A 20,801-nucleotide genomic window follows, 5' to 3' on the forward strand; every position below is an offset into this window, starting at 1 on the left:
CCACCATCCTACCGTGGCCGACGCCTGCCATGTTTCGCGCATGCCCCCCGGTGGTCAGCGCATGTCATAGTGACCAGTTGTTCAGTTGTTCCACCTTTCAATCTATTTGCATATTAGGGTTTTATATATATAGATAGTGAAAATGCATAAATTGTTCAACTATAGCTTTGGCCACATGTCTAAAAAACTTTGTGGGATAAGTTAAATACCCACAATAGGATTAATTTTAAAACTTACATAGAGTTCACTTTATTTTTAAAAGATTAGGCTATGTTTCCATTTCATAGTTTAACATAACTTTGATTTTTCCTTTCTTAATGGAATTTGACAAATGAGGAAAGAAAACCTACTTGTAATGTAGACCTACTAATAGTGACAAATAGCTGTTACCGTGGTGTCTCATTGTTCTCAATCTTATCAAGTTTAAAGTAATTGGATTGAACTAAATGACCTATAAAGCCATTTTTGTTTCCCCCAGATTTTTACTCATTCTCCAACAGGGGAACTCACAAACTCAGTTCTTTCCCTCTAAAGGTTACCAAAGATGAGAAGCTTGGCTGAATCTTTGTTTCAAAAGGACTATCTAGTCTTAAAGGTGAACCCTACCTTCCTTTTATCTTTGGAGTAAGTTAAAAACTTTACTACAGCCATTCTCAACCTGTGGGTCGTGACCCCTTTGGCGGTCGAATGACCATTTCACAGGGGTCGCCCAAGACTATCCTGCATATCAGATATTTACATTATGATTCATAACAGTAGCAACATTACAGTTATGAAGTAGCGACGAAAATAATTTTATGGTTGAGTCACAACATGAGGAACTGTATTAAAGGGCCAGAAGGTTGAGAACCACTGCTTTACTAGATGATTTCAGAAAGATCTAAACTTTTCCCCAGGATGCCTGTTGTCATGACACCAGCACTAGAAACTTTATCAACAACAATGGAGGGCTTCCTATGCTGAGCACTATTTTAAGAAACTCACATGTTTTACCTCTTTTAATCCTCACCTCAAACCTATTAGCTACTGTTATTCCCAGTTTACAGAGTTGCCTGGTACCTCATTATGAGTCCTCTACATTGTCCACTCACCAGACAGAAGGGAGAGCATTCTTCCTTTCTCCATGGAGTCATCAACACAGTCTTCTTCCTGCCAGTAGCAGTGGGAGTTGAACTTTAAAATGTGCAGTTCTTCAAAGTGTGAAATGAGACACACTGTTCACAGCAAAGGGATAAACATATGGTCTAGAAGTACATTTTGAGAGTCACAACACTTTGCTTGGAAGTTGTAAAATCCAGTCCTCCCACCCTCCATGCCCACTCCACATATAATACACACATACACAAGGCATTTGCTTCAGTCACTTTGATTAACTTAAGTTTGATTGCATACTACAAATATTAGAAATGGAACGTCTTTTATGTTTACTGGCTTTTTAAAAAAACTCAGGTCTCACACTAAACACCCATCAGGTGAATGAATTATTTCATAGAAGAAAAGCAGCAAATAACAGATAGAAGTTTGGAAAGATCAGGGCTCTGTCTAGGAAAGAAAAACTTGCCTGCCTTCCCAGATAATCAGTTGGGTTGATGGGTGCCCAGACATGGGTTTCTTGTGACTATTTGATTTATCTAATTAAAGTTATTGCTATTCGTTGATATTTTTTCCAGAGAAACAATATCTAAGGCACACAGCTGGTTCCAAAAGGGCTTGTTTCAAGCATAGAAGAGAAGCAAAGCTTTAAGATAGAACTTAGAGCCTAAGACAGTGATGGCAAACCTTTTGAGCTCGGCGTGTCAGCATTTTGAAAAACCCTAACTTAACTCTGGTGCCGTGTCACATATAGAATTTTTTTGATATTTGCAACCATAGTAAAACAAAGACTTATATTTTTGATATTTATTTTATATATTTAAGTGCCATTTAACAAAGAAAAGTCAACCCCAAAAATGAGTTCGCATGTCACCTCTGACAGGCGTGTCATAGGTTCGCCATCACTGGCCTAAGAGGTGCCTCTCACCTTTGAAGTAAAGAGCCTTGAATTCAAATGCATTTGCTTAATGTCAATACAACCACTCTGTTTATGGGAATGGGAGGCTAGGAAATAAAATGTTACAAAGTATTATTTTGCATATATACACTGAGTGGCCAGATTATTATGACCACCTGACGTTTGTAGGCAGATTAGCCGTACACTGCATCGTATGGGATATGGAAGCCGAAGGCCTGTTTGAACACCTTTGCTGTCTGCAGTTACCAAGATAAAACGTCTCCAATTCGCACAGGAACACAAGGATTGGACAGTCGAGCATTGGAAAAAAGTCATGTGGTCCGATGAATCATGTTTCCAGTTGCATCATGCAGATGGCAGAGTGAGAATTTGGCAGAAACAGCATGAAAGCATGTACCCCACATGCATGAATATAACCCTTCAAGCTGGTGGGGGCAGTGTTATGGTTTAGGGCATGTTTTCCTGGCATGATTTGGGCCCTTTAATTCGTGTGGAACAACGTCTGAATAGCACAACATACCTAAGTATCATTGCTGATCAAGTTCATCCTATCATGCTGATGGCATATCCCAATGGAGATGGCTTCTTCCAACAAGACAATGCGCCGTGCCACGGTGCTCGTATTGTGCAGGAGTGCTTTCAAATACATGAGGGAGACTTTACCTTGCTTAGGTGGCCCCCACAATCACCAGATCTCAATCCAATGGAGCATTTGTGGGACAAAGTTAAAAGAGCCATCAGGCAGCTGGTTCCACAACCATCAGATCTCACAGAACTGGACAGTGCTATTCATCAGTCATGGTGTCAGATTCCTTGCATCACCTTTCAACATCTCGTGGAGCCAATGCCAAGAAGAATCACCGCAGTATTGAAGGCAAAAGGTGGCCCAACGAAGTACTGATGGGGTGGTCATAATAATCTGGCCACTCAATGTATATACCCTTTACTATATACTGAATAAATGTACACTTACACATTATATATTTCACATAATTATGCTCACTCACATATATTATACTCACATATATTGTACAGGGTTGTATATTCAAAACCCTGAAATAAGACTTATGGGCAATTTAAGGGATTTCCAATTTTGACCTGACTTGCCTTCTGCTGTGAGCACAGTCTTAGAAGCCAAATGAGCCTGTGAGTTCAATGTGAGTTAAAATGGCCTCCAGTGAGTGAGAAGCCCATAGGATAGCTCTCTCCTGGTTCCAAGTACTAATTCAGATCTGAATATTGTCAAGGTGGGTCTCCCTGTCAGATATTGGAATTCACCAGGAATAGAGAAGGCAACAAGGTCAGAGTGACTTGGGAGCATGCATTTCTGATCTTATCCAGAATTGTCCAAAGGTTGCTCTAGTCACACTAAGACACTGGGAGAACACTTGGGTGAGAACACCTTCCAAAACTAGGGGAACACAGAAAAAAAAAGAGAAAGAACTCATGGACATGGACAGCAGTGTGGTGATTGTGGGAAGGAGGGGGTTGGTGGAGGTGGAAGAGGGAAGAGGACAGAGAAGGGATAAATGGTGATAAGATCTTATTAAAAGTAAAAACAAACAAACAAACATAAAAACTAGGGGAACATATTCCAAAGTCAGAGGGAGAGTATCCTGTGAGCTGTCATATTGGAAGTGCTGTGTTGAGTTAGAAATGGTTTTCATGCCTATGCGTTGGTTGCTCTGGCTGCTGAGGGCACACGGAGAGGACAGGTCACCAGAGCCGGCCAGAAAACTCCTCTGCACCTACACGTTTCTTAGGGGCTGTGCGTGGTAATTATACAGAGAACACGCAAGTCTTATGGACGGGCATATATGTTTATAGGGACTAAAATAGAGCACATTAAAGTCAGGCCGGTGCTTGACGAGGGAATGCAAACCCATCTTTCCAAAAGAAGCTCTGGAAGTTTTTATTTAAATATTTTCAGCAAAATAAACTGTTACTAGGAAAACATCTTGTTGTAAATATAAGAAGGGTCCGCAGGCCTGAAATGTATCTGCCTGGTTTCTCCTTCCTTGGTAATCCCACTAAGCCCAGAAGCTCCGCAGTGAAAGTCAGATGTCCTTGCACCCTTTGTCCCCCGTGGCTGCTGGCAGAAAGGTCAGCTTTCTGAGCTTAAAGTAAACAGTCCTTCTTGACTAATGGCCCCTATAAATATAAAGACTATATATTCAGAGACATCTTCTGGCCCAGGAGGCTCTTGTGTGATCTAATGGGCCAGTCTATAGAAAGCAAAGAGTTGTCTTGGAGACAGTAGCTGATTTAATGAAACGCTGTGGAATGTGCCAAAGAGGCCTGTTCTGAATTTTTCTCTTTCACTGTTGAGTGGAATAATCAGCAAAAGTCATTGTTTTAGGATTCATTCATCCTGAATTTGTATTATTTGGTAACAATATATCTAGACGTTTATCTTTGTGTTATTTTTTAAAAATATGTTACTTAGCAAATGTATAAGGTTAATGAGATAACAGAGGAATGGTTTGTTAAGTTTTGAATGTAAGTGTTTCTAAGGACTTTGGATATGACTATTTATAAACAATATATTAATAATACCCATAGATCACAATGCTTGAATGCATTAGTTACATATCATTTTTAGCTATCCATTTAAAGAGAATTCTCCCTAAATAATTTTGCTAGCTTCTCTCTAGTTATCCAAAAGTAATAATTAAATAATTTATTGATTGATTGACTTAATAATATAGATAAAATAACATTTTTCCGGAAGCCGGTCCATCCTTGCTGCTTGACACAGTCGCTGCAGGGAAGAAACATCTGCACAGCATAATGTTTCAAGGGACCTGGCATATATGGCATACTGTTCTTAATATGTTTGTTCCCCTTCTTGGCGCTATGTGTTTTAACCAAAGTCACCTCCCCGAGAAAGGTTGTTTCCCCAGGTGGGGATTTTTCCCTGGAGTTAGGGAGGGAATAAAACCCCTTAACTAAGTACCAGGTGGGTAGTTAATCACTTTAACTATGAACAATCTCGCTTAAGCCACATAATCTTTACTCCCTGTAATGGAGATAAGAAACGCCCTAACCTTTGGAATAGAAATTGATAGGATTAAAATCAACTGGTATAAATACAGATGTAACAAGACAATAAAACACAGAACCTGGCTGGAGAACCTGGACAGAACCTGGCTGGAGATCCTGGATAGAACCAGGCGAGAGAACCCAACCATGCTGGTCAACTGAACGCTGCCTCCGTGTGATTCCTTCTTCGCCCACACCTTTGGGAACCCCTGGACCTGTTGGGGTTGGAGCCCAACAACATTTACTGGATTCCTACCCTTTATTCAATAGTCATCAAAGATTTGTTGTGTGCCTACTGTGTGGCAGGCCCTTTTGTAGGCTCAGGGATGATACCAGAGGAAGGAAGGAAGGAAGGAAGGAAGGAAGGAAGGAAGGAAGGAAGGAAGGAAGGAAGGAAGGAAGGAAGGAAGGAAGGAAGGAAAGGAGGAAGGAAGGAAGGAAGGAAGGAAGGAAGGAAGGAAGGAAGGAAGGAAGGGAGGGAGGGAGGAAGGGAGGGAGAGAGAGAGAAAGAAAGAAAGGAAGGAAGAAAAGAAAATTTCTGCCTTTATGAAGCTTATATTTCCCTAGATGTTGAAATTAAAACAATAAACAACTCAGACATGACCCCTGCCTACAGAGAGTTTAAATTCTGGTGGGAAAGATGGCAGTAAGTCGGGATAACAATTTTATAAAAGTAATTGGATTGTAATGTAATGTAATATACCGGGTGATGGGATACATGGTCATTCTGAGGCCCACTTTAGGCTGAGTGATCAGGGAAGCTCTCCTGAGGAAATGAGATTACCAGGAAGGATAATAAGCCAGGTATTAAGAGCCAGGGGAAGGGAGGAAGAATTTTTCAGACAGATTGATAGCCCAAGGCAAGGAAGAGCTTGCTGCTGGAGGAGAGAGAGAGAGAGAGAGAGAACTGCTATGACCAGAGTTTACTGTGAGCTGCCCTGAAGTCCCAGGAGGGTGTGAGGTCACCCATGGTTTGAAGTTTATGCTAAATGCAAATGGAAGAGTTTTAAAAAATGCAGTGGCAACACTAATTTGTATTTGCAAAATGTCATTCTGACAACTGGAGAATGGATGGCAGAAGGACAAAGAGGTTGCAGGGAGATCAGTTTGGAGGCTGTGTAAAAATGGTGAGGATTTGGACCAGTGGTGGCTCAGGAGATGGAGAGTAGGTAATGGCTTTGGGATACATTTTGGAGGTTGATTTGAGAGGATTTATTTAAGAATGGAATGGGGATGAGCAGAGTAAAAGGGAGAAACTAGGTCTCAATTGATGGAAGTGCCAAATATTGAGACGGAAAAAAGACTGGGATAGAGATTAGGTTGGCTGGGAAAAGAAAGGGTGTTACAAACAACCATGAGTTCACTTCTTGTCATGTTACATCTGTGACATCTATTGGACATCCATATGAAAGTGTAATAAAGCCTATGGGATATATGAATCTGAAAGTGAAGGACAGTAGGCTGAAGGCATAATATTGATGCCACCAGTAAATGTAAAGTGTTTAAAGCCATAGACCAGGATGAGATCACCTGAGTGGACAATTAGTCAATACATCTATCCTCCCCCAAGGAAAGACATGCTTAGAGAGAGGAAGGAAGAGAGAGAGAGAGAGTTGCAAGAGAAACATCAATTGGTTGCCCACTATGCATGTCTGAACAGGGATCAAACCTGCAACCCAGGTGTATGCCCTGACTGGGAAAGGAACCAGCAACCTTTCGGTGCACAGCATGACACTCAACTAACTGAGCCACTCCTGCCCAGCAACACCTTTGTTTTAAAAAAAGTGGACTCACAATTTAAAAAAAAATATACAAGGCATACTGCTTAGTCATTGTGGGCAAACAGATGTAACAATCAAAGCCTTTATCCTCCAGATACTTACATTCTGGCAGTGAGAAAAACACATGAAAGTCAAAGTACTTGTCCAAAGAAAAGGGGGTAGGGAACACTTCCATAATCCAGAGAGGAATTACTGTGGGCATTGGGAATGAGTCACTCTGTCATGGGGTATAAGGTAGTCTAAGACCATACATGGGGGACTGACCAAGATCCAGGGGGATTGTAAAACCTTAAAAAATGGATGGTATATATATATATATATATATATATATATATATATATATATATATATATATTTATTTATTTATTTTTCTAAGATAGAAAATTGTCAAATTGAAATTGTTAAATTCTCGAAGGGTTTGTGAATCAAAAAAGATTAGAGGCATTGCCATAGGAGATCAATTTAATCATGGTCTTAATTATGGAAGCTCAAAGATATTTCTGGAAGTGGGGCGAGTGCAAGACATAAGCAGAGAAACATTATGAGAAAGAAAAATGCAAGGCATGCTTGGAAATGGTTTTAGACTTGTGTGATTGGGATGGGGATTAATATAGGACAGTGAAGAAACTGAAGCTGGAAAACAGGAGGGGACTGAAATGGGGACAAACTTAAATGCGAACTAAGGAAATGGACTTTCTCTTATAGACCATGAGGAGTCATTGGATTTGATTCAATTAAAAAAACAGTGAGCATCTGATACATATAAAGCAATGTGGAGTATCCTGGTTGCAGGGGTGGGGAAAGAGTTAAAATTTCTGCATAGAATAACAATAGTTAGCAATAATTAACACGTATCCCTTGCGTGATATGGCCTTGTCTTTTTGTTAAGTGCTTTACATGGATTAGCTAATTTAATCCTCACAGCCCTATCAAGGTGAGCCCTATTGGAATAAAGGGAAGTTAAATTCCTTGTCCTCGGTTATATGGGTAGGAAAAGTGGAGTCATTATTCAAACTCTTGCAGTGCAACTGGAACACTTGGTTGAAGGCCCCGGAATATTCTGATGTACTGCTACAGCCAGCGATGGCCGTGACATCATGCTTCTCATCAAAGCCAGGGCTATGGACACCTCTGGAGTGTACCAAGGAGTATGTGAAGTGACAAAAACAAATGCTGCATATTTTAATAGCGTATCAACTTTATTTTAAGATTTTTAGAAAAATGCATATGAAAATGGATATGGGTATTCATGGTTCTAAAAATCATATTAATTTTTAATGAACATATTTTATAACAAACATTCAGAAGAGTGAACAATGACAAGTGTGATATACTTTTACACAGTGAATGATCCATGTAACCAGTACCAAGATGAAGACATAGAACCTTCTGGCCCTGCAGAAACGCCCTTGCCCCTGCTCTGACACCATCACTAGAGTAATCACTACCCTGACATCCAACACTAGTGATTACTTTGTCCTGTTGTAGAGTTTTATATAAATAGAATACTTTAGCATGTTCTGTTTGAAGCTTTCTTCTTTTTCTAAAAAGATTCATCTCTATTATTGCATGTGGCAGTAGTATGTTTACTTAATTCACATTCGTTTTTAAGGTAAAACATAATGCCACAACAAATTATTTGCTGTTTTAGAGAACACACCCACATTTTTTGAGAAAGCAATTCAATCTCCCTTACCTTTGGTCACTTTGATGACAAAGCTTGAGCAACACAGGAACAAGCACTGAATTGGGGATCAGGAGAAATGAATTCTAGTTCTCCCTCACTACTCATAGCTGTGTGACCTTCAGTAACTCACTGATATTCTTGAACTTGATTTCCTACATTAATAAAAGAAGGAAGCAAACTTCACTTTGGTCTACCCCAGTATGAGTTGCCTTTTCTTCAATTCTAAGTTGAATGGGTTTAGCTTAAGGAAAGACTATAGAAGAAATAAAATTTTCCAAAATAAAATTATTTTTCCTATTATAAAAGAAAAACATGTGTACTGTAACAGTTCAAGCACCACCAAATGGCATAAAGGAAATCCTATCTAATAAAAGGCTAATATGCAGATTGTCCCCTTGGGAGTTCAACCGCTCGCTATGATGTGCACTGACCACCAAGAGGCGGCATGGACCGAAGGAAGGCCCCAGCTGCTGGCACCCGGGAGCTGGGGGAAGGAAGGCCCTGATCGCTGGCCAAGCCTAGGGACTCTACCCGTGCATGAATTTTGTGTACCTGGCCTCTAGTTTAATAATAATTGTTCAATCTTACTTTCCCACATATACAAAAGCAATGTTAGTTTGGTGTTAATACGTCTATGTATTTTCCGTTGATACAACTATATGTTCACTTAATAAGCTATATTATTGTTGTTTCTGAAATGCAATCATACTAATATATCTTATTCTGTAATTTTCTTTTCAGGGAAATTATTTCAAGATTGGAATATATGTTCCTGTTCATTTAACGTCTGCAGAATTAATATCTGCCTGAAGTGACATGGCATCCATCCACTGTAATCAATCAGCCATTCCTCTTGAATAATATTTAGATGTTTTCTAATTTTTTCTATCACGACATGCTGCAAATGAACATCCCTGTACACATTTTATAAACCCTAATGTTCTTCTTCTGTATGCTAGATAGAAACTGTCAGATTAGTTTTTAAAAAGTTGCTTATTTTTCATTTTAGTACTTGAGTTTTGAGCAGATTCGAATGTGAAATCTGAAGCAAGAAAAGAACCAAGATCTTAAACAATTTTCAGCATGATTCTAAATATTCATAGGAAATGGAAATCTGAAACAAAATACTGAGTATAACTTAAAGGCTCATGTTTGAAATGGCTGAAGACTGAAATCAGAAATGTGGAAAGATGAAATATTTTCCTAAGTAATAAAATGAATCATGATTTTACAATGCAATGTCAAGAATTGAAAGGCAAAGAAAAAACTTTTTAAATCACAGAAATAAGTCATTCATGTTATTCTGTAGATAGGCAGCGGAGTTGACTCATTACTGAAATTGTGTTTCAATACCCATTTGGAAAACTTACAGTTAAAGCCTTTTGTGGCATCTTCCCTGACCTGCTGTCCTGGACCAAGGAGGTACCCTTCCCCACACCCCTCTCAGACCCAGCCTCCTGCAAGCTAGGGTAACACAGTCCGCATGCATGTGAGGAACAAACATTCACAGTTAGGCACTTCAATGGGCAGGATGACATAGAGGAAGATGTATTTGTTCTGCCAATGTTTCACTTTGAGGCTGGTCTGGAAGAGGTAATTTTCCTTTATCCAGTAAGATCTGAAACACCAGAACCTCTACCGCTCTCTCAAGAGAGAACCAGATAAAAACTATCATCAAGAGAAAGAAGAAGAGGAATGGGGCTGGGGAAACGGAGGGCAACATGCCTAGGAGACCACTGAGAGAAGGAAAGAGGGAGTGAGGGAGACCAGATGGAGGAACCCCTCACACACATCCTGGCTCCAGGGGAAGAGTAAAGAACCTTCTATGCACACCTCTGCCTTTTGTATGCAGGCTTGAGCGTCAACGTTTTATTTCTGGTGGTGAACTGTTCCTTCCTGCCCTTCCAAGTTTTAAGGGCATAGCTAAGGGGTTGCGTCTGCAATGCGCATGGAGCGATTCTACAATAACGTGCTCTTCTTTGCACAAGAAGATAATGCTACTTATTCATCTTCGTGGTGCATGCTGTTTTCTATTCACAGGGGGTGGTTTTACACTAATCCTGTTACTTCATTTCCTTGGATTCCATGGCGACCAGCTGGTCCCCTGTGCAGGCAGCTGCTTGAGAGTGTGGAATAGCTAATTGGCCAGCAGTGCGCAGGAGCCTGTGACCTCCACCTCATGGATTGAGTGCTCAATCATCAGCTGAGTGTGGGCTTCAGTCACTCAGAGCTGGACAGTCAGGGCTCCAGCAACAGTTAATTGTGAAAAGTCAAGCAGTGTCCAAGTTTTCTCTTAACCTCCGTTTGTTATCCATAAAATGGGAATAACAATTGCTCTCTCAAGTGTCTTGGGGAGGGTTAACTGAGCTAAAATATTTCAAACATGTACCTCAATAAGGAAACACTCATTCTTTGGCACCTCCTGGTAAAAATCAAATTCCACGGTGTCTTTCTTTTGGAAGTAATTCTCAGGTGTGTCTGCTTAAGAAGTAGCTGGCCACACTGAGCAGTCAGCAGTGGCCAACAGAAAAGCCTTCTTCACATCAGTGCGCGAAAGTAGGTGTGGGGGGTTTATGGAAAGCCTTACGCAAAATTTAAAGCCATCTCGGGTGCAACCAAATATCTCCGATTGCACCTCAGAGAATCCTGAGAATGTCTGTGTTTGGTACAATTTTTTGTCCGACTCCTTGCTTGAGTCAGAGTTTAAACCTATCTCTTCATTTCTAGTCTACTTCTCTACCTCTGAAGCTGTTCTTCCTTTTGAATTTATCTATTAGATTGTACCACTGTCAGAGACCTAAAATATAATCATACCCTTTTACCAGTTGATGGATAGCTGGTCTTCATTCATTTTTTGTTTGTTTTGTCTTGTTAATCCTCACTTGAGGATATATTTCCATTTACTTGTAGAGATTTGAAGGGAAGGAGAAGAGAGATGCTGAGAGAGGGAGACAGAGAAACGGAGAGAGAAAGAAAGGGAGAGAGAGAGAGAGAGAGAGAGAGAGAGAGAGAGAGAGAGAGAGAGATGTGAGAGAGACACTGGATTGGTTACCTCCCGCACCCATCCTGACAGGGACTGGGGATCAAACCAGCACCCAGATGCATGCCATGGACTGGGAATCAAACCTTCAACCCTTCAGTGCATGGTCTGATGCTCTAACCACTGAGAAACCAACCAGGACTGGCCTTCATTCTTAATTTCTTTAATCATATTAAAGTTTTCATACTATAATTCCATCTCACAAGACTTTCGGAGAACACAAAAAAACTTTCTCTGCACAGATTAAAAATAATGACACTGAGTCATTTCCTTCATTGCTCTTTGAATTCCCATATAAAGTTATCTACCAAATATACCTTGCCTGTTCTACCAAGTGTGCCTGCTTAACAGGGTTAATGCTTGTGACATTAGTCACTGTTACTTGCTCAAGAGCTGAGATCAGGTAGGCAATCGCTGAGTTCATCTGTAAAAAAAAAGTAATGACTATAGTCGTATTAAGGAATAAAAGGCCCCCTGGCTACCAAATGACTGCAAACTATTTCAAGAGAATTGAGAGTAATTCATAGTAACAGCTACTGTCCCAAACTCTGAAAATTCCAGAGAGCAGGCAGTTTGAATATATATATATATTTTTTACTTTACCCTTCAATGGGTGATTGTTTTTCCACTTAGGAGTCTCTCTCTTTAAGAACATAGTTTAATAGAGTCTGTCCTACTCCAAATTCTGTGCTTCTTTGATTTTTAAATAGAATTTGTGGTTTGAATTAAACCCTACTTTTTGGAAATTGACTTTATTTGAAAAAGATTTCCCTACAATTTTTTTTCCTACCCTGGCATTCATTGAGATAGAAAAGAGGAAAGAAGCCACACAGGTATTTCGGAGGTAAGTAGCTCTTTTAGGACAATTTCTCTCTTTGTCTCTTGGGGAGCTTGGCTAGGGCTATGCTCTGGAAGAAGTTAGACTCTGGAAGCAGGTTTCCAGAACTTGGGCGTTAAGCAAATATGCACTGTCTCCAGGGCATCTGACCTTCCAATGTTGTACTTTGCCAAATGCAAGGAGGGAAACTACTGAAATCTGTTCGAGTTGTCATGACAGACAGGGCCATATGGAAAGTGCTGGAAAAATTCCTCCTTAGACTATAATTGCCTTGATGGACAGAAACACTGCCTTCCATCAGCTGTGGTATGCAATGGCCCAGTGTTTTGAGGTAGTGCTCGGGGTTTATTGTTTAAGGTCTCAAAGCAAAATTAAAATGGGACATTAAAAATACCGTTTGCCTGAAGGAGCTAATTATATTTTATTTCATTTTATTTATAGTGTCAGACTCCTTAATCCCTGAGCACATAATGTGTACACAGTTTGATGGTATATATATATAAAGGAAAACACAACCAAGAGATGGCTATGTGATTTATTTATGGTCATGTAGATGAAGTTGCCCAGTGGGTGCACTGCTCCCTTCTAATTGAGCATCAGGCTCCCATAGAGAGTAGTTGAGCATGGAAGTCAGCAAGGCCCTGTAGCATAATGGCTAAGGTTCAACCCCTGGAGCAAGGCTGCCTGGGTTTGAATCCTGCTCCATACATCTCTGTGCCTCAGCTTTCCTGTCTATGAAATCACCACAGTCATTATACCCAACTCGTCAGGTTGTTTTGAGAATTAAATAAGTTAATATGCACATTTTAAAGTGCTTCAAATAGTATCTTGCATATAGTAGGTGCTATATGTCTTAGTTACAGTGATTATTTTTAAATTTTCATTATCATTGAGAATCCAAGATTTTGTGTCACTACACGTGGTTCTCTGTAATGAAAAAGCTGATCACAAATTTGGCAAATTCTCCTCTCTCTCTCTCTCTCTCTCTCTCTCTCTCTCTCTCTCTCTCTCTTTATTCTTTCATTCCCTCCCTCTCTCCCTCTCTCCGTTTCTCTCTCTTGCTTTTTCTCTTTTACTCCCTTCACCTGGCACTCTGGCTTCATACCCACATCGCGATACTTGATACATCCAGTCTTTCCCTCGGTAGTGTTTTTAATGGCAATGAAGTGGGCAGATCCGAGTTGTCATGGGGACGGTGGCAGGGCTGTGCTGTCCACATCTTGCGTGTGGAAAGGTAAATGCTTCAGTTGTTAGGGGCTCCCACTCCATACCCACCCCCACGCCCAACAGAGGAAGGGACATTTCTCTGTGCGGGGGTGGCTTTCATGTTGGAAGGGAATGGTTGATGGAGTTATTTTTGTTCCCCACAAATGGGGATGTTTAAAATAGTGCTTTATTCAATCGGCATAAGTGACACATAGACTATGTATAGTGGTGGAACTGGGCCTGCCAGGTGATGAGGGCCAGATCTCACCAAAACTAAGAGTCGTGGTTCTCCACTGATAACACCCAAGGGATCTTTCCTGAAAATGGCCTGCAAAGAACCCCCATCGTGGGCTGCTGGGCAAATTCACTGGCACAACCACTGAGTTGTTTGAAATGGATATCCCTCGGAGCCAGGGAACTGGGATTTTGGCTTCGTGTCTAGGGGGCCTGCCAGCGGGTCACATTTCCTCTCTGAAGCTCCCTCCAGGCAGCACTGTACTCACGAAGGGTAAGTGTGTCCGTTGTTCTTTCAAGCCTCTTGACTCGGTGCCCTGCAGTCTGGCATTCAGCCAGCGAAACCGAAGCAGGAGGCTGCAGCTCAGGCCATAGTTAATTGGAGGTTTATTGTCTTGTCACGGTTTTAGAAGTTCAGGGAACTTTTTTTTTTTGAGGTTGAGTGGATATTGTTGGGAGTTGAAGTACTGTCAATTTTGACCTCATGCACTCCTTTTTAGTGACTATAATTAAAGTTTACTTAAAGCATTATGTTTTCATTCTTTGAAAATTGCCCTTCTGTACTTCAAGTCCGCACAGTGAGGATTCTAGAAGGGACTCTTCCCAGTTTGAAACGAACAGACTAGATTTCATGGAGTGTAACTTTTGGAAAAGGAGGATAGAATGTTTTATTTCTATGAGCAGTTTTCTTATCAGAATTCATCTGATCTGAGGTGAACGAGAAGAAAATGCTTAGCTTTTGAGGCAAACACGAAAATTACCGTATGTCCAAGGGAGATTTCGAAATCCTTGTGGATTGTCCTTAAATGGATTTGAGATGCAATGCAGAGTTTGGATTTTACTTAAGAACATGGGGGAAAACCCATTGAGTCAGACAAGACTGAAAGTGGCAGTGAGTGAGGAGTGATGTCACACTTCTCAGACACCATTATCACAGACGCGTAGACCCCGCATGCCTCCTCCCCCTCAGCTTTCTCTTTCCATCTTAGAGCCTCCTCTGTACCCTCAAGTGTGTTTCACTGTGACTAGGGAATAGACACTAAAAATATTTCTGGAATGACGTGACCCACTCTCGTCCCATCCAGGAAAAGGACGAGGCTTCACCAGAAACAGCACATACTTTCCTTCCCTTTCTGGGAGCCCGGGGGTCGGCCTACAGATGCTGCTCCTTCCATGGCCGATGGCGCCCGGTCTCCTGGCGGCCGGCGGTGCCAAGCGAACAACTGGACAGGACAGCTCAGCTCCAGGAAGGTGGCCACAGTCTCGGCCAGAGCAGCAGCCCCCCAGCCACAGACCTCCTCTGCCCCCCCAGCCAGGAGCCTTCCCACCTCCCTCAGCCTTGCCTGGGCCCCGCCACAGGGGCTGAAGAGCTGGGAGGTGGTGGCCACAGGGGCGGTGGTGTCTACAGCCTTGGGGCCAGTCCAGGCACGCAGGACCCTGCTCCGGGCAACTCTGCGGCCCCTCCAGGGCCAGGGAGGGACCCAGGACAACCCCAGCGCTCACCACTGTCTCTTCCTGTCCCTGATACCGGGGCGAGGGCTCAGAATGGAAGCCGCTGCTCCTGAGCCGAATCCGCAGGCCAGACCGAGGGAGGTGGGGGACGGGGTGAGCGGAGCTCAAGATAGCCAGGAGCTGAAGCAGCAGCTGCAGCCGTGGCCTGAGCCACCAGCCTCCTCCCAGCAAGAAGGGAAATATGTGGAGATGTGCGCTGCCGGAGCCCAGAGGGAGAGGCCCCCGGCCATGGAACTGAGTCCGGAGTGCTCAGCTGGGGACCCCAGGGCCTCCAGGAGTCCCGAGGAGGGAGCCCTAGAGGAGCCCAGCAGTCCAGAGGGTAAGACTCCGACCTCCCAAAGGAACCCTGCTTCTGTGGAGCTCACCAGATCCCAGCTCTCCGGCACTGATGGCAGCAGCGACTTCTCCTCCTCCTCCGCCACCTCCTCCCCGGTGGACAAAGCAGAAGGGGGCCTTTTCAAGGATGAAGCCAGCACGTCAACAGGGGCTCTGGCCACCTCGTCCTCCTCTTTAGGCTTTGAGAGCGACAGCGGTGAGAGTGCAGGGCGCTGCCAGCCCAGGGGCGAAGCCGGGGAGGGAAAGGCAGGAGGAGGGGCAGGAGGACGAGGAGCAGCGGGGGCAGAAGCTGGGACAGAGTGCAGGGACATTATTGCCAAGTCCCAGGGAAGCAGGGGGCCCCCCAAACCCGAGGAGGCTCACTACATCACCACCCACGAGATCCAGCTGAGCGAGGTGGAGCAGGACATGGATTTCGACGTGGGGCTCGCCTCCCACTGGGATTTCGAGGACAACAACGTGATCTACTCATTCGTGGACTACGCTTCCTTCGGTGGCAGCGACGAGACCCCGGGGGACATCACCACCCCAACCGAAGAGGAGGACAACAGCTGCTACCTCAGCACCACTCCCAGCACCAGCGCCCCCCGGACGCCCAGCCCCTTCAGCAGTGACCCTCCCCGCCCGGGCGCAGGCAGCAGTGGTCGGGACACCAGCAGCACGGAAGTGGGCAGCGGCCCTGCTGACGGCGGCCCCACGCCCCCACCCACGGGGCCTGGCACTGCCCCCGGGCCCGAGCCCTTGCCGGAGCCCCCGGAGGCAGTGGCAGGGGCAGCCGCCGCAGCCAGCAGCTGTGGGAGTGCAGCAAGCCAGATCCTCCTATCAATCAAGCCGACTTCCCGGGCTATAAATGAGCCTAGCAACGTGCGTGCAAAGCAAAACAGGCTTCACGCTGCCAAGCATGAAGGCGACATGAGCCTCCGCGGCCCCACAGCTGCTGAACACCGCTCCAGTCCCCCGAAGCAGGACCCGGCTGCAGCCGTGGCTCAGGACCATGCAAAGAAATTCATCGCTGTCCCTGCTCGCCTGCAAACCCGCTGCGGGGCGGTGCGGGCCAAGGAGCTGGTGGACTATGCCAGCGGGGCCTCCAGCGCCGTGAGCGAGCTGGACGATGCGGACAAAGAGGTGGGTAACCTGACCTCCCGCGCCTTCCGGAGCCTGGCGTACCCCTACTTCGAGGCTCTGAACATCAGCTCCCGGGAGTCCTCCACGCTCTCGGAGGTCGGCTTCGGGCGTTGGTCCACCTTCCTGGACCTCAAATGCGGGGGCGTGGGAGCCCGGGTGGAGCAGAGCCTGCTGCGGAGCAGCGCGGCCTCCGTGGCCGCCGGGCTGCGCAAGGGCGGCGCGGCCAGGCCAGCTGCCGACCAGCTCTGCATCCACGCCAGGAAGTCCCAGACCAAGGCCCTGGAGTTCGTGGTCAGCAAAGTCGAGGGCGAGATCAAACATGTGGAGACGCCTCTGTGTTTCCAGAAGCAGCTGCAGACGGGCTCCCGCGTGGTCACGCTGCTGGAGCCTCTGAATCTGCGCAGCGACAGCAAAGCCAGCTCCGGCGCCGGGCCCTGCAGGGCCCCCCAAGGCCCCGGTAAGGGTCCCGGCTCGGTGTACACGGACGACGGCTCGGAGGCCCCCGAGAGCAGCAGGCCTGCGCCCCGCGCCGAGGGCCCGCAGAAGAAGTCCAAGTTCGCTTCCAGTCTGCTCAAGAATGTCATCTCCAAGAAGATGCAGCGGGAGCACGAGTTCAAGATGGAGAGGGGCGAGGTCACGGACACCTCCCACCGGCACCGCTCCAGCGCGGCCAGGGAGCCGGAGGGCGCCCCCGGCGGCGAGCGGCCGCGGGACAGGGGCCTGCAGAGGCAGAGCTCCCGCCACTCGGAGGCCAGCTCCGAGTACACGGTGCTCAGCGTGTCGGATGCGGGTGGGGAGGGGCCCGTGGCGGGGTCCAAGTCCCCCATCTTCAAAGCCAGCGCCCCTCGGGAGAGCCATGCAGGCTCCGTCCGCAGCGCAGCCGAGGGACGCGCAGAGGAGGTGTGCGAGATCAAGCAGAGCGCCTCCGAGACGGTCAAGGGCATCTTCCTCCGCAGCCAGAACAGTGCGTTCCGGTCCTGGAAGGAGCGAGAGGCCGAGAAGCGGGAGGACAAAGCCCCCGTGGGGAAGCTGAAGCTCCCCAAAGGGGGCGACTGGAGGGCTGATCTCGGGGAGGTCTCGGCCAGCAAGTCCACCATCATGTCCCGTCTCTTTGTCCCCAACATCCAGCAGACACCCAAGGAGAAGCAGCCGGGGAAACAGGCCACCAAGTACCCTGCGGCCCAGGCCACCTCCACGGCCGTGGTCGGGCCCAAGGCCCCGGAAATCAAGATCCGGTTGGGCAGCGTGCAGCAGCCGGGCTCGGACTTCAGCATCGCCAAGCTGCTCACGCCCCAGCTGGCCGGAGGCAGCTCCTCCGGCCCCCTCAAGGCAGCTGAGGACAACGCCCGGGGCCCACAGAAACTCTTCCGGGGGGACAGCCTGGAAAAGGTGCCCCAGTTCCAGGTGAGGGACGTCAGGGACAAGTCCAAGGCCCAGGGCCCCCTCCACCAGGTGAGGGACGTCAGGAAGCTCATCAAGGGGTCCGGAGACAGCAGCGACAAGGGCAGCGTGACCCCCGAGCAGGGGCTGAGCGGGCCCAAGCCCAGGCTGCTGGCTGCTGCCGCTGGCGGATCCAGGTCCCTGTCCCCCTTGGTGATCACGTGCCAGGCCGTGGTGAACCAGAGGGAGGACGGCACGGACCGGGAGCTGGGGGAGAGCCTGGGCAGAGGGGGCAGTGGCGGCCTGAACCCCTCCTCGCCAGAAGGGACGGTCTTGGTTCACCGGGCATCTGGGAGGCTGCCCGTGGCCACCATCGCCCCCAATAAGCCCGAGCAGGGCTCCTACCTGCCTGTGCTCAAGATCATCTCCAAGGCCTCTGCTCAGAAGACCCCAGAGAAGGCCAAGGAGGAGGAGGCCAAGGAGGAGGGGGGGAAAGGCCCCAAGCCATCGCGGAACGCCCTGGAGAAGCTGACGGCCGCGGTGCGGTCCATGGAGGAGCTCTACAGCTTCGACAGGCACGAGTGGAAGCGCAAAAGCGACCCGTTGCCCACGATGACCGACAGCCACGTCCTGTCGCTCATCGCTAGCGAGGAGAGGGGAGGGGCCGGCGGGGCCGAGGGGGACCCCGACAAGCTGGCCAAACGGCTGGGTGAGGTGGGAGAGCAGGGCACGGGCCACAAGGACGGAGTGGTCCTGCGAGCGGCCCCCTTGCAGCGCCTGCAGCGGAGAAACTCCAACCCGAGTTCTGAGAGCGTGTCTGCCCGCGCGGCTGCCTTCGAGAACCTGGCCAGGGAGCGGCCCCGATCCCTCTATATTCCCCCAGCCCACAAAGATGGGGAGAGAACCCAGCCCCTGCAGCCCCTCCCCCCACTCCCCAGCAACAGGAACGTGTTCACGGTGAGTGCCAGCAGCATCCAGAAAACTGGGGGTGTCGCTGGCAAGTTCCCCCAAGGGCTTTCTCCAGAGAGTCCTTGCGCAACAAAGGGCAGCAAGTCTCAGGGACTCCGGTCCCTCAAGATCTCTCCGGCCACCCGGGCACCGCTTGATGAGGCGCCCAACAGGAAACATGGCAGCACCTTGGTAAAGAGCAATAGTGACTGTGAAAATTACCTGACCATCCCCCTTAAAGGAAGCTCTGCAGCTGGGCCTGGGGCGAGGAGGGAGGTGCCCCCAGCCTCCTCTGCAGCCACTCTCTGCAGCTTGCCCCCCCTGAGTGCTCGCAGTCAGGTCCCCAATTGCCCCAAAGGTTCCCAGGTCAGTGGAACCAGCCGGCCAGCATGGCCTACCAAACCTGACAACCCACGGCAGTCCGTCGCTGCCCCCTCAGGGCCCCAGAGCCCCGGGCATCCCCCCACTGCTATCTACCACCAGCAGCCACTGCCCTTCCCCCTGCAGGGGGCCCAGCCACAGGTCCTTTGCTTCTCCCCACCTGGCATGCCTGCCCCGGCATCTGCAGGCCCAGCTCCGGTGCCCACAGATGCCTTCCAGCAGCCACAGCCTCAGCAGACCCAGCGAAAGATGCTCCTGGATGTGACGACTGGCCAGTACTACCTGGTGGACACACCGGTACAGCCCATGACCCGGAGACTGTTTGATCCCGAGACAGGGCAGTATGTGGATGTGCCCATGACCTCCCAGCAGCAAGCAGTGGCTCCCATGTCTCTCCCTGTGCCTCCCTTGGCCCTGAGTCCTGGGGCCTATGGACCCACCTACATGATCTACCCTGGGTTTCTGCCCACAGTGTTGCCTACCAGCGCCTTGCAGCCCACACCAGTTGCTCATACTCCAGGGGGGAGTGAGCTCTCCCAGATGGCTGCAGAGAGCCCCAGCAAAGAGCCAGCTGCCAAGTTCACCGAGGCCCCGTACTTCACGGCCTCTGGTCAGTCTCCCACCTCCGCTTCTTCCTCGGCCCCAGCAGCCACATCCCAGCTGGTGGGGGCCAAGGGCTTCGCCCAGCTGCACGGCAAACCTGTCATCAGCATCACTTCCCAGCCCCTGGGGCCGAGGATCATCGCGCCCCCCTCCTTCGACGGCACCACCATGAGCTTTGTGGTGGAGCACAGATGATGGGCGGTCACCAGGAAGCAGGACGGAGCCGCTGCTGGTGAGTGAGTGGACTTTGATAATCAGTTTTCAGGGGTCAAGAGCAGTCCTGTTTCTCGGTGTTTGAAATGGCAGATTGACAGCAGAGGAGGCTGTCTGGAAATGGGCATTTTGGGAAAATAGAGCAAAACCCCACCCAAATTATTAAGGAGCTAATTTTTTCTGCCATGCCTCCTCTTCTCCACACGCCTCAGTCCCTGAGGCCTTTCCCCTTTCAAATGGCCTGTATGTTTTTCTCACCTGTGAGTCGGAGAAAAGGGAACCTTGGATCTGTCAGGTCAGCCTTTGGTGAGGGTTGACAGGGGAGAGAAACAAAAGCCCTGTCCAGGTTTCATGGAGTGAGCCTCTATTCCTGGCAACCCCAGCGGCAGAAGGCAGAACATCCTGAGAGACCATTGGGAACACTGTTAATGGGCTTGCTCCTCGTTTTCTTGTTAGGGGGCTTT

General features: G+C 47.6%; 1 protein-coding gene across 1 annotated transcript in view; it reads left to right on the top strand.

Moving 5' to 3' along the window:
* Positions 1–5,693: 5,693 nt before the first annotated feature.
* C1H4orf54 (chromosome 1 C4orf54 homolog) overlaps positions 5,694–20,801 on the top strand; it is a 29,137-nt gene continuing 14,029 nt past the window's right edge. The window contains exons 1-3 of the mRNA XM_059702488.1: positions 5,694–5,699; positions 12,272–12,405; positions 14,925–20,356. Of these exons, the coding sequence (XP_059558471.1) occupies positions 5,694–5,699; positions 12,272–12,405; positions 14,925–20,319 (5,535 nt within the window). The 3' untranslated portion in view covers positions 20,320–20,356. The remainder of the gene's footprint in view (positions 5,700–12,271; positions 12,406–14,924; positions 20,357–20,801) is intronic.

Source organism: Myotis daubentonii, chromosome 1 (genome assembly GCF_963259705.1).
Source record: "Myotis daubentonii chromosome 1, mMyoDau2.1, whole genome shotgun sequence".
Lineage (NCBI taxonomy): Eukaryota > Metazoa > Chordata > Mammalia > Chiroptera > Vespertilionidae > Myotis > Myotis daubentonii.